Here is a 19193-nt window from a genome sequence, read left to right as displayed (position 1 = left end):
TAATGACTGTGATTGTATTTATATAGGAAAAACAAATAGATCCTTTAAAACTAATTTTCTTGAATATTATAGGAATTACAAAAATAATAAATTAGGTTTACTTAATATGACAGACCATTCAATAAACCATAATCATTCTACTTCGGATTTTAACACAAAATTAGAAATTAATAAAGATGACATAAGCAAAAACATATTAGAAAAATATTACATATATAAATACAAACAAAATTTAATTTAATAAATCATCAGATAGTGTTTGAGAGAGACATTTTTATAAAAACTGCAGATAGAAGCACTCATGTAATTAATACATAATTACCATTGCTTTAGTATTTTTATTTTTATAACTTTGTTATGCAATAACGGAATTACTTCAATAATGACTGAGGATGCGGGATCCTGTGAAAGTAATTTCATGAAAAATTAAGGTAAGATATGTCATCTCAATATTCTATACTAGGTGGTTTATTCAGTAGAATTTATATATATACATACTCACAGGACTGTCAAACACATTAGACTGTTTATGTAATTAGAAAAAACCCACCAGTTCATTTGCTTTTTTATAAACTTCAGAAGCAAGAAGTTTTAATGGGCCACAATATACTCCAGATTTAGCTGTAAGATACCTTTCTAGTGCATGATACGTTTTACCACTATTTGTAGGACCAGCATGGAATATAACCCTTCTTGTCAATGATCTAGCATTTGGATACCTGAAATAATAAAGAACTCAATAAAATTATTTAATGTTAATTGCTTCTTTACATAAGCATTGTTTATTTTGCATAATTCAGGAAAAAATATATAAAAATATATATTTTAGATATATATTTATATATCTACAAAACTCACATGTGCTATCTAATTCAAACAAAAAGACCTAGAGTTTTATAAAATTGTGTATTATAATACAAAATTTAAAATAAATAAATTACTCCATACTTTGGTAAGAACAGTTATATCACAGTATAATAAGATTCTTTCAGCCCAGGTTCTTCTTGTTACCAAATTTCATAGGGAATAATAAAGGAAATGACCTTAATTATGGAAACTTATTATAGATTTTCTGAACAAACAAATATCTAAATCATTTCATAAAAAAGGTAAGTAAAAACCTATACAACAAACTGTTAAAATCCTGTTAATTTTTAAAATCCTGGTTATACTAATCAAAAGGAAAAAATAATTGTAATGGTAATTTTTTTTCTAAATATTCATTTATAAAAAGAGTCTGAAGATTAGATCATGATTCTAAATTGCTTGATATAAAATACATTGTAGCTAATATTGTCATAAATTAGCAATTTAAAATAATACATCAAGTTATACATGAGAATGTACTACCTAAAAACAAAATTTCAGCACTTTAAAATGTACGCTAGCTCCAAAATTGTTGTGTATTGAAACTATAAATAGTATTGTAATAAAATATTTATAAATAAAACAATAACTTTCTCATAACTTTTATATGAGCAAGGATTAAATATCAGAAGTGGAAACTGTAGACATGCTAATTACTAGTCTGTAAAAATGTTAATGACTAGAAATGCTGATTAACTTGTATTATTTATAGTTACTCATGTTATGTATAGTATATTACGTTACTCATATGCACTGTACAATTACATTTATAATTTAATCACCAATTTTTATTATTCAATATTAATTTATTCAGCAATTATCTTAACACTAATTATTTAATACAAATAATGAACTTCTTCTGCAAAGAGTAAGAAGAGCTCACCTTACTTACCTTTTTGAGTAAGGATAAAGGATGTTTATTCTAAATATCATTCATTATTTTAAAAGTAATTTTGAAAATTTACTAAGTAGGAAAAAAGCTACTTCTTTTCTATGATTTTGATGTACTGAACATAATAAATGATAATTATGCTATGCAATAACATGTTCATGATAAATAACACTAATGGTGTTGCATGCTGACTTTTATTAAATAACTTATTACCATAGTGTATGTCTATTATTAATAAAGTCAGGTATGATTTTTCAATAGGTCTTCAGCCAACACAACTGAATCTCAGTTTGAAACCTTATAACTTAGCATATGGTATTAAGGCATTTCCTGTATTTTTTTCAAAAAAAAATAAAATAACTTGAGTGAGTGATGAAGATTTATTGGTAGCATACATAATGTTTTTTTTTTTTTTTTAGAAATAAAAACATTATATAAGTTCATTATGTATCACTGCCAGCAATAATTAACATTCTATAAAAAAAAGATATGATGACAGTTATCAGTAATGTCATGTCGAGATTGGATCCATCATTTTAAAAATCTGTCAACAAAGTTTAATCCTTTTCTGGCATTGGTTATTTATTCTTATATAGTGGAAAAATAATTATACATGAAAAAGTTACCCAAGATTTTTTTTTCTGAGATGGGGTAATTTACAATTAAAATTTATTGTATAATTATCATTACATCTTTTAAATACACTAAAAAATGTTTTAGATTAAAAAAAAAAAAAAAATCAGTATTTTTTTGTCCCCACCTCCAAAATCACCTTCAAAGAAAATTGTCTGATCTTTTACGTTTACTGTGGTTAAATGGAAGAAACTGAAAAAAATTCCATTAAAAAATGTAGAACTATTAAAAATTTCCTAAGATCATTTTTTGGGGTGGAGGAGAACTTGATGAAATTTTATTGTAATATTATTACTGAAAGTTTAAAAAATTCAAAAACAATTTGAAAAATTAAAAATATATTACTATAAATATATTAATGATTTTTTAAACTATGATCAGCTACCGCACCCACAATATAGCCCTCAAAGTATTATTTTTAGGCTGCTTGCACTACTACTATGCTAAGAAGACATTTTTTAAAAATCAGTTAAAAAATATGCAATAAATAAAAAGATAGCTTCTTCCAATTTTTGTGGAAAGTAAAGAGTTTTTTTAAAAATGGTAAGATAAGCATGCAAGCATATACTGAGCATATAAAGTAGGGTATGTTGGCAAAATTTTGAGAAAATGGCCCCCAAAAACCCCCACTCCCTGGAGATACTGACCCCAAAATTTCATCAACACATTACCTTACATACACAAATTTCTATACAAAATCAGTTTATCCCATCAAAAGTTATTAAGCTTCAAACACACCAATACATGTACATAAGAATGTACATATGAACATTACCACCAACTTTTTTTTGGTTTTTGGAGTCCCTGGGCCATGAAACATCGAGAAATGCATATCCCATTTTTTGACTGATTACCATACTTTCCTTCTTCCCACACAGCTCTAGAGCATTCGTTCTCAAAGTGGGCGATAAAACCCCTTTGTGGGCGCTGGAGGCCTTCAAGAGGGGTGGTAGAAGGCCCACAGAAAATTGGGGGTGTTCAGGTGGTCTAGAAAAGCGATGGCTGATTAAAAAAAAGGCAAAATTTATGTTTTCCTGATATTTCCGCATTTAAAAACAATAATTACTGTTTTTAACAGATGGTAAGTTTAAACATTTTAGGAGGGCGCTAGAAAATTGTTGATTTTCAATGTAGGCAGTGTGCGAAAAATTTGGAAATCAATGCTCTAGTTACAGTGCCTAAAACTAAAAATTAATTAATTTTACAGATATCAGGAAACATCCATTTCATGAAATAAGATAACTACTTATTCAAATAAAAATAAAATATATATTTAGTTTTTAGTAATGAAGTAGGTTTTTATTTCTATCAAATCTTTATTAGTTGCTGCATAATGATCTCAAGAACTTTTTATCTGTAACGCTTTTTATTAACAGTGTAGGACTGAATCTTCATTAGAAGCTCCCTCCAAATGTTTATGTAATTTTTTAAAATTGTTACTGTATTGGAAATAACAAAATGTTTTTTTTAATTAAAAACTTGAGTACAGAACAATATATGAAAAACATGGCAGTGCAAAGAAGAATTAAAACAGTAAACAGAACTTGAGGAAAAATATAACAAACTGATACGAGGGCATCAATGAAAACACATACGTGACATCCTGCTGCAATTTGATTCTATGAATGAATCGCTTTCTCTCCAAAGAAATTACAGTGAGAAGAACGAGTCTTTTGATTGTTGGAAATCATTACAAAACACATTGCCAATTCCTGTCAAACAATTTTAGGTAATCAAAAGTTTGTTTTATTGCTGTTAAATAAAATCTTTGATTCTGTACACTAGAACTATTATTTTATTAAAATAATAATCATTAAACTAACTTAGAATCAATAAAAATAAATATACCAGTTGGCAGGTTCCCGTAGATCACTAATTTTTTTAAGATCATCCATGCATTCTAAATGAGGAAACATTTGACGAGCATGTCGAAGAAAATAAGGAAATAAATCATCTACATGTCCAGCTCCTTGTAAAATATCACTGATAACAATATGAAGATCTGTGGGTAATGCTTCTGCTTCAAGACAATATTTACGAAAACTTATATATGCCTGATGTTGCAGATAAGCTGAAAAATTAAAAACAATTACAAATTCCATAAAAATAACTAATTATAAAACTTCTTACTTGCTTAAGTAATGTAAGAAAAGATATGATATAAAATATAGGATTAAAGAAGTAAAAATATAACAAAAACTGCAATTAGAATGGATCAAGAAAGGTAAGCGCTAATATGGAAAGGAATAAAAGGGTTGTTTTTTTAACCCTGTTGCCAGTCAATTTGTATATAAGGAAATAATTAAACATACTAAAAAAAGTTCATAGTTAGGTAACAACAAAGAAGATTTAATAAGAAATATTTTTAATGTAGATCTTTACATGAAATCACAATCATATAATGGTATACAACAATATGGAATTATTGAAAAGTGAGAAATTTAATTTGAAATTAAACATGAGGAAAACAAAGAAAATGAAATGTAACAGAAAGCAGAATGAGTAATAATATACAATATGAGATCATTATTACCGATTGATCTGTGCATTATTCTGTAAATTAGCAGATACTAATGTAGCATCTACAGTCAAGATATGCAGGCACGTAATTTTCTTGTTCATGTAGCTAGTGTACCTGTAAGCTGACACATCCATGGACCACTGTGACAGAATGGTGGCAAGGACAGTGTCAAAAAAACATTACCATTACTGAAAAACTGTCCACCTCTTGTGCAAGAAGGCAAATACTAAACATTTGCAACTTTCTACAAACTGAAACCATGACATCATGATTAGTTGATGTAACCAATTTATAATTCGATCAAGTTTTTCTTAAAAATATACACCAAACACCATTCTACAAGTCACCAAAATATTTATCCCATGATAAATATTTGTTGAATGAATCCGCTAAGAAATGTATTGTAATCTAAAATATTCATGTATTCCAGTGTTATCAATGGTTAATTTATTTCCTTGTTTTGAATAAACAAAGTTGTGAAAACAAAAATACAAATATTAACAAAACTGATTATGAAAAATAATCATGCAAACTATAAATATACCACTTTTAAACTTACAATCCAATCCACTTTCCATTGCTAGTGATTTTATTTCTTTTCTCTGATAAAATTTATTCAAAATTTTTAACAATTCTCCTTTATTTAAATTTCCAGTTAGTTCAGCTCCTATATTTATATCATCAGGATTATGTTTAACCGGTATCGGAACAAATAAACTAGATAAATTGGATGAATTTTTTTTAAAACGTCTCTGAATATAACCTCTAAATACTGGAACCGACTGTCTATTATTTTCGGTACCGGCTTTTATTAATACGCTATGTATAAATTTACAATGATTAGTACTACATCTAAAAAAATTCCTCCTTAAATTTAACATTTCTGTTTAATAGGTACCACACAATCAAATTATATCTATAAAAAAAAACTCAGGGTAAATTCTATTAAGACATTTTCGTTAACACTAGGTTATGTCACTTTTTCACACAGTTCTCTATATAATACATAACTACTAAGGGGACCATTTATTGGAATGGTAATTATCTATTTATTGTAAAAAACATTAACTAGCGCTACTAAATGAGTGGTAGAACTAAAATGAAATGAAACTGCGCAAGCGCAGAGATAAGTAAGAGCAGGGACAATACCACGTTTTAAACTGATGCAGAAGTTATCTCTATATTCATTTTCTGTAACTGTCCGTAGATTTCTGCTTGTGTTGCGAAAATGACCGTTCTTTTGGTTATCTGACTTGAATAAAATAAATATTCCAACATCACCAAGTCGCGCAAGCGTAAAATGGTTTTATTTAGTTCCCAGCCGCTTATTCTGTAACGCTAAAGTATGCTTCAACTAGAACTAATACGCTGTAAGTCCCCTATCCAGTTATATAAAGATTTTACACTAAAATTCGATATATCGATATTTCCCCAAGGTGTTAAACGAGAGATCGACTTATTCAAACGTTTATCGATATAAAAATTTTGTGTAATTCATTGATGGCTTATAGTGCTGTAAACAAAAAATTTAGTACTCTTATGTATTCGGTATTTTCCAGTTGGATACCTTCGTTCTTTTTCCTGTTTAGCCCTCCGGGAATTACCGTTCAGGTATTACTTCAGAGGATGATATGTATGAGTGTAAATGAAGTGGTGCAGCTTGTACAGTCTCAGTTCGACCATTACTGAGATGTGTGGTTAATTGAAACCCCAACCACCAAAGAACACCGGTACCTACGATATAGTATTCAGATCCGTGTAAAAATAACTGACTTTACTAGGACTTAAACGCTGGAACTCTCGACTTCCAAATCAGCTGATTTGGGAAGACGCGTTCACCACTAGACCAACCCAGTGGGTCCAGTTGGATACCTGTTACGACATATCCTCTGAAGTATTATCTGAAAGGTAATTACCGGAGGCTAAACAGGGAAAGAAAGAAGAATACTACTAAATATTCCTTACTCGATAGTGTTTGGCTGTTACCCGTATCATACGTTGCAAAAACCGTTCGGTATAAGTTGCATCGTACAGCATTAAAAAAGGACTCTGCAGTTTTTACAATTCTAACAAAAATTAAATTATAATGAAACATACTCGACCCATTCACTCCACCAAATTTTTTCTGAATGTCTTTATTTACAATTATTACTTAATTTATAATCTGAAAAATATTAAATATTGACTTACCTTTTGTAATTGATAATTTTTAATTATGAATCCAGGAAAATTTTCATAAAAAATTACCAATATGGCATGAAAAATGAAATATACATTGAACAAATTACAACTATACTCAACTGAACTGGTAGATCACTATCACCATACAAAAATACAATTTCAATTAATAAAACTTCTATTTTATTTTACTGATTTTTTAAAAATTTTAAATATGATATTTTATCTTCCGTTGACGTTTAAAAATAACATTTTTTCCATTCTTTTCGGTTTTAATTATGCATATCTTTTGGATAATACTTGTCATGATTTGGAGAAAACTCAGAGAAACACTCATTGGCTCCTAACAAATGACAATAAGTTTGTATGTTTTGTAGGCTACTATTAGAATCAGAGTTGAGAAGAATCAGTATCTTGTTGTAGCCCTTGATCTCTATTGCTAGACTTAGGAAGATTTGACACTAACGATGTAGATGTTAGTGTTATAATTGTTGATATTATTTCTGATGGGAATATGCTATTATATGTAGAAGGATGTTTTTTTTTTATTACGTGTTTTTAATAAGTGTTCAATAAATTTGTTGTTGAACCACCTTTTACAGAATATGAAGAGAGGCACAAATTGCCCTTCACCTTATTTTCCGATTCTTCACTAAAAATGTTCCAGAGTCTACTCCTTTTCTTTTCCATGATGACAGAATGAAAACTACGAAAATAAAATTTAATTTAATCAAATAAAATTAGATGGAAATGAAATAATAGACGACAGAACAGATCAATCAAATAAAATAATGAATCTACTCTAATGTAGTAAGTAACAATCATAAATGTAAACATTGAACCCAACTGGTATGGCATCATTTTTTTTTTTTTAAATAGTCAAATCTTATTATGATTAATAAATGATTTTATTAGTCATTAATATAATAAAATGTAGACTACCTACTATTTACTATTTATTGTTTGATGCTAATGTTGTAATTATGGAAAATGAGTCAGTCAGTGGTGGGAGGGCCTAAACGCATACTGCTGATGTGCTGATATGTTATGTTCATGTTATGAACATATGAGGTGCGACAATAAAGTAATGAGACTGATTTTTCTTTGCAAGATGTGGCAACCCTGCAGCTTGCGTAGGCACAACATCTTTGACCTTGGTCTATAAGCTACTTCTACTCCAAGCGGCACATTGATGCAACTGCTCAGTCGTGAGTTGTGCTGTAATAAGTGAACACGTGTTTGTGTCTCTCGTCACAGAAATGAAACCGCAAAATATTGCGCAACAGTATGCCATTTCTTTTTGCTTTAAATTGGGTGAAAACACGATAACAACTTATGGTAAGCTTCAGAAGGCTTTTGGAGAGGAGGTTATGTCAAGAGCTCAAATTTTTTCAGTGGCATAAAATTTTTAGTGAAGGCAGAATGAATGTTGAAGATGAAGACCGCAGTGGACAACCATCAACCTCACGGACAGATATCAACTTGACCAGGGTGCGTGAAATTGTACGATCTGATCGAAGATTATCCGTGAAAATGATTGCAGAAGAACTCAACATCAATCGAGAAACGGTTCGTCTAATATTAACTGAAGATCTTGGTATGAGATACATGTGTGCAAAAATGGTCCCCAAAAATATCACACAGCAACAGCGAGAAACACGGAAAAATGTGGCAGCCGATCTGTTAGTGCAAACGGAAATCAATCCAGATTTGTTGAGCCATGTTATTACTGGTGATGAAGGTTGGTTTTTCAATACGATCCAGAGACAAAACGCCAAAGTTCACAATGGTGCTCAAAGGGATCACCCAGACCAAAAAAAGCTTGCATCTCAAAGTCAAAAGTGAAATGCATGCTTGTGTGCTTCTTCGATTCCAAGGGAATTGTTCATAAAGAGTGGGTGCCTCCTGCACAAACAGTTAACCAATATTTCTACAAAGAAATTTTAGAAAGACCTCGTAAATGAGTTCTTCGTGTCCATGCCAACATTGCTAATAATTGGATTCTGCATCACGATAATGCGCCATCCCATACTGCTCTGTCAGTACAGCAATTTTTAACCTCAAAACAAATTTCAGTACTACCACAGCCACCTTATTCACCAGATATCGCTCCGTGTGACTTTTTTCTATTTCCAAGAGTCAAAATGGTGGTCAAGGGACACCATTTTGAAACAACACAAGATGTCCAAAAAGCTGTGATGAGGGTCTTGGAGGATATTACAGAAGATGAGTTCCAGAAATGTTACCATCAATGGCAGAAGCGCTGGAATAAGTGTGTGCTATCAGAGGGGAACTAGTTTGAAGGAGACAACACTAAACATGACTAAAACGGTAAGCAACATTTTTTTTCACATCAGTCTCATTACTTTATTGTCGCACCTCGTATGTTATGTATAAACATACGAGGTTAAACAGCGTATTTTTAAAAAAATTTTATACTCTTTGCCTTTTTTATTAAAACAAAGATGGGTTTTTTCTTTTTTATTATGAATTTTTTATGTAAATGATTTTTATAGTATACTAATTATTTGTTTTTGATTTTCTTGTTAATAATTATTTGATGTTTTTTATTTTATTTTTTAATTAAATTTCCTTTGCTTGGATTTCATTTGTAGAACGAGTTTTCCTTAGATTGTTATAAATAAGGCAGTCAGACCAACATATAAAATATAAGGAAAAATAATGAGTTAGATTATGATATAAACAATATCTTAAAACACAGTTTATGGAAAAATATATGTAAAAGATGTCATTTACAACATGTCAAATGACTATCCTATCTATTAAGATAGGTGATATGATCATCTACCTCAATATCATCGCTTATGGTATGAGAGAAGGGATAACATTTAGTTTTCCCCAAACAAAAAAGCATGCACAGATTAAAAGTAATTACAGTTATATATTACCTTTCTCTATACTGTTCACCTGGTTGTTTGTCATAATGAATTTAAAGGAAAAATATTTTTTCCAAGAGCTGCTCTATCCTTCTTTGGGTTTCCTTTCTTGTTCTGTCCTCAGAGCTTACCAGTCATCCTAAATAGTTTGTCTTGTTTGCCAAATTAGGCAAACTAATTAGGCATGAGAAAACTGTATTTCCTACAGTTTTAATTCTTTCTTAAATCCATTTATTGAATTTTTAGTAAAATTTCATTAATTACTAAACCAGCTGCCTGGCCTTGTTTTTCCAATTTATTCAACAATTCTAGAAATTAAGCAAGTAGTACCATATCATCTGCAAATCTTAGATTTGCCAATCTTCTACTGTTAATATTAATTTCAAATTTTCTTCTGTCCATTTCAGTTTTATAAATACTTCCTCCAAGACTGCACTGAACAAAGCTAGCGATAAAGGATCTCCCTGTTTACTACTTTTTCTGTTTTAAAATGTGAACTGACTTAGTCAATTTATTCTGGCCATACACGATGAATATCTTTTTTATTAAACCGAGATATTTAGGAAGAACATTTTGGAAGCTTAATGCTCATGTTCTGTGTAGGAAATGTTGGTTTATAAAATCAAAAGTTTCACAATAATCTAGTCAATGAATGCTATGTATACCTGTGTGTGAAATTCTGCTGCTTTTTCAATTACCTGATTAACAACCTGAATATGATCTATTGTAGAGATGACAAAAGACAAAATCCTGCTTGCTGATGTTTTTTCCAATTTATATTTAAAATAATTTTCAATAATATTTTGCTTGTGGAAGAGATATTTTGCTTATGGAGATATTTTGCTTAAGTGTTATTGGTCTTATTTAATACCAACACTTATTGGTTATTATTTAAGGCTTGATTATCCTTTCTTTTAGATCAAAATGATACCAGAGAATAAACATGACTGTGGTATTTCTTTTGTTTCTAATATTCTATCAAGTAGTTGTGTCTAAACGTTTTTAAAAATTGGGTAGAATATTTTCATAATTTAATTATTAATGAAATCACTTCCTTGTGCTTTTTCATTTTTTTAGCTCTTTTACTGTCCCTTCCATTTCACACTCATTAATATGACATGCTGGCTCTAAAGTTTACTCTTAACTTGTCTCCATAACATTTATCACTTCACAGTCTTTTAAAGAAGTTTGATGCTATTTGTACTATGCCTTTCCCCTCTCTCTTTCCAACCATCCAGCTTTATCTGTTTATCCATTAATCTAGGCAACTCTGCTTTTTATTTCTAACTGATTTATTATTTAGCTCTGCTGTGATCAGCTACTTAGTTATTTATATCCTTTTTTAAATGTTATATTTAACTAATTAATCAGTTATCTAACTAAATAGACCTTAAGTATCCAAATATCTGCAATAAATATCTTACTAATTAATTGTTTGTTTTCTCTGTATGTTCTTCACCAATTTATAACCTAAGATAAGTTACTTACATGTCCCTTTCTCTCTTTCCTTCCTACAGAGATGATATATGCTACACTTCTGATGTTTCTTTTTATTCTCATCACATCTTTCTCTCTCATACAATTGATTTAACTCTGGGGTAGTTGGGGAATTCTCCTAAATCACAGTTCTTCATTGTCCTCCATATAGTGGAAATGTTATTTGTCCTTCACTAATTCATATATATTTTTTTCAGGCCTTTAATTTTCAAACATCCTCATTCCCTTTTGTTAGTACTCAAAACACTGCTGCGTATCATATAAGTGTATTTTGATTTTCTAAACAATGATTCATAATATTTATAAATAGTATGTTTAGTGTTATATAGAATACTAAACAATTTGTATAAGCACTTTCATAGAAATATTTAGTATCTCTGCATTTTTTTGATATCTTGTTAAATCCTGATCAGGCTTGGTGTTTTTTCAAATCCTACAAAATTCATCTCTTATTTTAAATATGTAAGGTGACTGTAATTGGGCATTAGGTAATATAGTTGCCAGTGTGAATAAATAAATAATGAATTTTCACACACATTTGCAACGCAAACACTTGCAGATTATTGAAAAATAATTCCATCTACATTTCTAAATTTAAAAATTGTATGAAAAAGTTTATAAAATGTTAATACATGGTGAAACTCATAAGTTTCACCATGTGTTTACACTGTTCAGTAACAATGTAAGTATTGGGGCTAGAAAATATATTCATCGTTCAGATATGTACATGATTTAGAAAGGTCTCAGTAAAATACTTAATTAAAATTCTAATTAACAATAAACTTTGATCAAAATTGTGTTATAATTTGTTGAAAATTAAACTGTTTATTTATTGTTATTTTGTATACGTATCAGCTCAATATTACAACAGTTAATTGGTTTACTTAAAAATAAAATTAAAATATAACATAAAACAAAATCTAAATGTAAAAAAATTAACATAATTTATAAATTATTTTAAATTAAAGAATCTATAATTTTTTTTGATGAAAGTTTTTTGCCAGACAATGGGAGTCTCCATTATAATAAGTTTGACTGCAAACTCCAATTATTATTTTCATTGTTGTAAAGGGGCGTGTACACAATTTAAAGATCAACTTCACTTTCATATAAACATTTCCTTTAATACCAATAAATTAATTTCCTTTTTGATACTACTTAAGCTAATTGGATTAACTGGATTCACAAATACTGATATTATAGTTTATGTCAGAAGTAAACTACATTCATAGTTTTACAAGTTTACATCAGAAATTATGTTTTATTTAACACATACTGATTTACACATTTTTTTTTAATTTTAAATGAACAACTCATGAAATCAATGTTAGTGGATGAATAAACAAACAAACAAGACAAATGTATGATGAAAGTAAGCCAAACTATTCTCTGTCTTTTGTAAGTAAAAAAAGGGAATGCAAAGGATAAATAAGAATTAAGAGAAGAATAAATACAGGCAGTCTAATCATAATACAATATTTGTATTTATAACATCCATAGAAATCAAATATACAAATTATTTTGACTGATAGATTTCCTTTTCAATCATATAGTACACACTACTTGGGGTATTTTCTTTTATTAAAAAACTGTATTTCAAGGGTTTGTTTACAGTAGTTTGTATTTGAAGGTGCCCATTAATGTAATTTTACTGCAATTTTATTTTATGGAATACTAATTTTATATCATTTTAAATTAAAACTTTTGTAATGATGCACTGAACCAAATTGTAAAATAAAACATTTTTTTAAAAACTTATTTCAAAAAACACTTTTAGTCATCTTTGCGACCATCATGGACCATTATCATTGAATGTCATGAATAAAACTGCCACAAAGTTTACATATACTTTTTGCAGACGTAGGCAATTTTCATAAAATTATTGAAAAAAAATTACTTTCAGTTTAAAGCTGAAAGTACTTGTCATATTGTTATTTTGTTGAAGGGAGTTTTATACTGGAACTACAAAGGCTTTCAATAAAAATCTAAGTAAAAGGGGAAAACTGATTTTCATGATTTGTTACATAAACTGACATGTTCACTGAAGACAGCTGAACACATACATGAAATCTGGAAAACTAAATGAAGCTTTTGAATTATCTAAAACTTTTTTTATATAAATGACAATTTTCATGAAGTTCAATTTTGTTAATCCAAAGACTAAACAATACTCCTTAAAGTTGATTCTAGATCGATATAATAAATATATCTGTTTAATTATCAATGTCATCATAAAATGACAATTCTTTAAATACATTGCAAGTACGTAGAGTAGATAAGGTTTAAGAATAAATTAATTAAATAAATAGCAACCAAAATAAAGTCACACAATGAGATTTTTTATTTGAATAAAGAGACCAAGAAAAATTCAGATTCATCATTAGAATCTTCTATCGGTTAATACAATCTACATTTTTTCTTTCTTTACAAAAATGAAACAAAACCACATTTTATTTATAATTATTATTATTAATTATACACAAAATGATATTTTATTACTTAACAAATAACAAACGATCGGCAGGGATTAACAATAAATTTTATATATTTGTTTTATTTATTTATTGTATATTAGCTCTACATAAAAATTCTCTCCAGCCTAGCGTTTTTTTTTCAAGACTTAACAAATTTTTTTATTAATCAGGCAATGGACTATACAAACTACAGTGAAAAATCTGCCTACAACAATATATTAATTATCTTTACATAGCAACTTTATTTACTATTCACAGTTTTTTTTTAATCAATCAATATTTTCATCACCAGCTTATGCATTAACAAACAAAATTTATCATAAAATTATGATAATACAGAGTGTTCATTTAGTTCTAGTGACACCACCACAATTCTTATTAGTATTTAGCACAACAGAGCACAAATTTACTTTCCACATGTATATATATATATATATATATATATATATATATATATATATATATATCATATATAATATAATCTATAAAATATTCAACATTAATAAAATTATATATAACATGAAAAAACAATTCCAAAACATAATAATATATAGTAAGTTTTTAAAATTAATTTTCTCTCTAATTATATATTTTGTATGTATATAATGTACATAAATTTGGTGTACTTGTAATTCAGAGGACAGGAATATAGTTTTACATTTTACTGTTATTTTAGGAAAGCCTACTTTCAAAATAATCCATTGATGATTACAAACAATATAAGTAAATAAATATTTATTACAAAAAATAGAACCTCATGTATAAAATTCTGAACTAAAATTTACTAAAGAAAACTTCAGTAATCTGAAGTTAATATATTATATATATATATATAATATATTTGCATATTTTCATATGCAAATATTAATTTGCATATGAAAATGAAATATGAATAAATAAGCAAGCCTTGAAGAGGAAAGTGTAAGGAATTTTTTCTCAATACTGAGGAAACTGAAACAGAAAAGAAATAGAGAAGTCCAGAAAAAACAAAAACTCAACTGTGCAATTTCAAAAAAATCTTTATCAAGGCAATTTAAATAAAATTAATATATTTAAAAAATTAAAAATACTATTCAAATAAAGGTTTGCTGCAAAATGTATTTTTGTCAACCTTTATTTGTACTAGGTTTTTAATTGATTGCAATTTATATAGCACAAAACAAACATAAATTTAGGTCTGTGTTAAATTAATTATAAAATTGGCTTCTGATTGATGGAAACATATTAATCAGTCAAGCACGAACTATAATAATGATCTTTGTTGTACAACAAAATTAAATTAAACATTTTTTTATTTAATTTAATTTAATTAAATTAAATTTCTCTTTGATACACTTTTTGTAGTTTTTAAATGACCTTTTTTATAAAACAGCAGAGAAGTAAATTTGAATTTCGTCTGGATAACCTTGAGTATGTTCCAATTCTTTTATTAGAAAATTTTTCTCATTGATTTTTTTTGTTGTAATGTACTTTACTTTTGTAATAAACTGTCAGTGTACTTTATTACATTCTATTTGTGTTGAGAATATAATTTTAATTTTACTGAAATATATTTATTTTTTTTTTATACTTTGGTCTTTCTATTAAACATTAGAATGATATGTCTAGTACATATGATAAACCTTTTTTAATTTTCCGATTATCTAGATTCAACTTGCAAAAGTTAATCTGAACAATTGGCATTCCACTGTATGTATACTTGGGTGTGTGTGTATATTCTGCAATATGGGAAAAAATCCTATATAATATTAAAAATATTCTCATAGAAATAGAATTTCTCTTACATAAATTCTCACAGGAATATTTGTAATCAACATTAATATATTTTAAAAGAGAAACAAATGTGATTATTCCCAGCAGTATGCCACCTATTGATGTGATGTATATTTCCATATTGAAGATGGATGAGCAGGTGATATGAGGTATTCAAACTCACATGTGATGTCAAGCCAAACCTGTAATACTGGAATAGTAAAATAGTTTGGCTTCTTTTTTTAACATTTTTGCAGAAAAAGTTTGGTTTAAGTATGATGTCTAAAATGTGTGCTAAAATTCCAGTGAAGGTGTTCATTCTGCTTGAGGTTATGTTCCCCTTGTTGGATGACCTAAACTGCTCGACTTATTTGGGTGTAGGTCTGAACTTCTATGTTGCATAAGACATAATTTTGATTGGTTTAAGAGGTGTCTTCCTCTTATGAGGTTGGGATGTGCTTAAGGGAATCAATAACTCAGAGAAAGGATATTCAAATTCTGCCAGCTAAGAAAAATTACAAGTAGATAACTAGAAACAGAAAAAAGTGAATTTAAAATTAAATTATTTAAACATTTTTTATGAATCTTTTTTTAAAATTTCTAAACTTACTTTTAAAATCATAGTGTATATTAATTTATAAGAATAATAAAGTATAAATTGTTTATTAAATATGTGCTAAAAAGAAATTAATAATAAAGAAAAATTAGATTATTCATTTGTTGCAAGTTATTGTGAAACTTAAAAACCAATCCATGAAACAAATTATTTAAATTAAACGTAACTTGTTACTGTCCTATGATTTACATAAACACTTCTAATAAGTCTTATTTAATAAAAAAAAAAATTAATATTTATAATACATGATATAATCCATTTCCAAAATATATAATTACAGGAATTAGGTCGTAATATCATATAATTATATTTACATAGGTACTTTCATTTTTTTTTACACATAATACAAAAAAAAAATGCACCCACACTCTAAGCTATTAACTATGTTTAGAGTATGAGTGCAACATCAAATCTTTTTATTCACTCACGTCCGGTACTGAAAATTGTAAGCACACTTGGTGAATACGTACCAACAGAATGCCTACTGACTTAATTTTAATACTAGTAGGTCATATAAACCTGAATATTAAAAAAAAATAGCAGGTATGTAAAGAAAATATTGGGAAATAACATTAACAAAGTTATAAAAAAAGTTTTAAACAAAAGCTCAAATTAAGCAACTTATTATAACATTAAATAATAACTTAACTAGATTATAATTACCATAAATTATAAATAAGCTAGTTCAACTTTTTAATAGATCTGCATTATAGTTTGTATAAATGATAAAAAAAACAATCTCAGATCATTAAATATTGCAGAAAATAAATGTTAAAATAATTTTAATATTCTACAACCAGTATTTCACTTATTCTGATATAAACAATTTTACTTTTAAATTGCAAATAATTCAGTTATTCTAGCTGAATGGTATGAAACTGTTCACATTACATTAATATACAGAACTACTGTACATCCTTCTTCACCAAAAATTTTTATTTCTTCAACTAAATTGCCATAGATGTTTGAAAATAAGAATGTTTTAATATTCATTTACCTAAAATTTTAATTAATTATTTATTTGATTTAAATAATAAATCATTTAAGTTTTATAAGTTACAAATAGGGATCAAATATCATTAGTAAAATTCAAATTATGCATATCAGGGGGTCTATGGTAAACAAGATAATCATAAATTTTAGATTATCTTATATTTATTTCATTTTGAGAACTTTTATGTACAATAATTTTGGTCCTGTATTTATTAATACAATAACAACAATGGTTACAGCTAACCTTATATGAAAAAACTATGTGGTTCTAAAAAATTTCACAAAATGATCAAGAACAATAAATATTCTAAGCCAGGTTTAGAAAGAAATTAAGGAATGAGGTAGCTGATATCCTATACTGTGTTTCTTGAATGTAGTGTATTTTATAAAATAAATTCTAGGTTTCAAAACTACATTAGGTAAGAACTGAACATTTAATTTGTTTGAGCACATTTAGTAGACTAAACATTTTCATTATACAAGATGAAATTCATCTTTGAACAGTTTGTTGCAGTCCAGACTGCAACAAAAAGTAGTTTACTAAAACTATATCACATTCAATAAAATCTTTCCTCTGAATGTTACAGTAATGCGTCTTGAAATAGGATTATTTAAAAGTGGGTAACTTTAGAATGGAAATCACTGAATTATCAGAAAACAGTTTGAAAAGAAGTTGTTTTTCTTTACCCAGAACTTGTTTTTTCTTGATTGGATGATGTTGAGGTAGAAAATGGATTATTTTTTTCCCAGCAAGATAATGCACTAAATTATTACATTAATTTTGTTCATACTATATTAGAAATCCAATTTCCAAATAAGTGGATTGAAGGAGGAAAACTGATATAGTGGTTTTCATTAGTTGAAATATTATGTCTCTTGGTGTTATCTAAATGGAATATAAAGAGAGCATGATCTACTAAAGAAGAATCTTTCACGAGCTGGCTATTTGCAGAACCATATAATCACAACCATTGCAAACATTACACCTGCAAGAATATAAGATGTAATTAAATATTTGGACATTAGCAGGGCTATGATTAGAATTAACTGAACTTAGAAAAAATCTTTGATCTTTCATAGTAACTAATGTTGACTTATATCTTGCACCAGTCGTTACTATAATTATATTTGTAACCCAAGAGTTCAAATGAATTTCCTGCATCATTCATTACAAACTAAGCAGTCAACATGCAGCCCTGTTATAAATGTTACATTCACTCTGCTAACTCCAAAGCAGCATGGAGCACAGCGATCATCATTATTTCTGAAAATGTGACTAAAATACTGGTGCCTTTTAAGTTTTTTTTTAGATTTAATAAAACCTAACCTAGGTTCAAAAATAATATATTACTTCCTGTAGTTAAACAGTACCTTAATTTTAACTAATCATTCATGGTAACAAGCTATTTATTTTTATACATAAAATATATAATGACTAACAAAAAAAAAGATGCCAACAGATATAATCTGAATTTTGAAGAAGTTGATACTGGCTTAAAAATCAAGCCGTGTATAATTTATAGAAAACTTGAGATTAACTTATTCTTTTAACTGGAATAAATTTGATTACAATCAAGGAGAAAAGGGTAAACTGATGCAGAACTGTTGATATATTTTATGGAAATGCTGTTATCTATAATATTCTTGAAACAATTTGATTAAAACTTCATTAAATTACTGTAACACAGATGATGAAAATCTTGTTGAATGTGAAAATAAGTTACAGAAAATACATGTCCCTTAATAGTTGAACAATCCTACTTTTTATAGAACAATTTTAAATTAAAAAACTTTAATTTAAATTTATTTTTTTTAAATTTTAAATTAAAAACTATAAAAGTTTTTATTTTGTTTTAATCATAAAAAGAAAGTA

General features: G+C 27.8%; 1 protein-coding gene across 1 annotated transcript in view; it reads right to left on the bottom strand.

Moving 5' to 3' along the window:
• The window catches only part of Suv3 (Suv3 RNA helicase), a 65372-nt gene extending 59125 nt beyond the window's left edge, over nucleotides 1-6247 (bottom strand). The window contains exons 1-3 of the mRNA XM_075368131.1: nucleotides 5473-6247; nucleotides 4241-4463; nucleotides 551-719 (exon numbers count right to left, since the gene is read on the bottom strand). Of these exons, the coding sequence (XP_075224246.1) occupies nucleotides 551-719; nucleotides 4241-4463; nucleotides 5473-5794 (714 nt within the window). The 5' untranslated portion in view covers nucleotides 5795-6247. The remainder of the gene's footprint in view (nucleotides 1-550; nucleotides 720-4240; nucleotides 4464-5472) is intronic.
• Nucleotides 6248-19193: the final 12946 nt, after the last annotated feature.

This window comes from Lycorma delicatula, chromosome 1, assembly GCF_047948215.1.
Source record: "Lycorma delicatula isolate Av1 chromosome 1, ASM4794821v1, whole genome shotgun sequence".
Lineage (NCBI taxonomy): Eukaryota > Metazoa > Arthropoda > Insecta > Hemiptera > Fulgoridae > Lycorma > Lycorma delicatula.
This window is presented reverse-complemented; position numbering and strand designations above follow the sequence as displayed.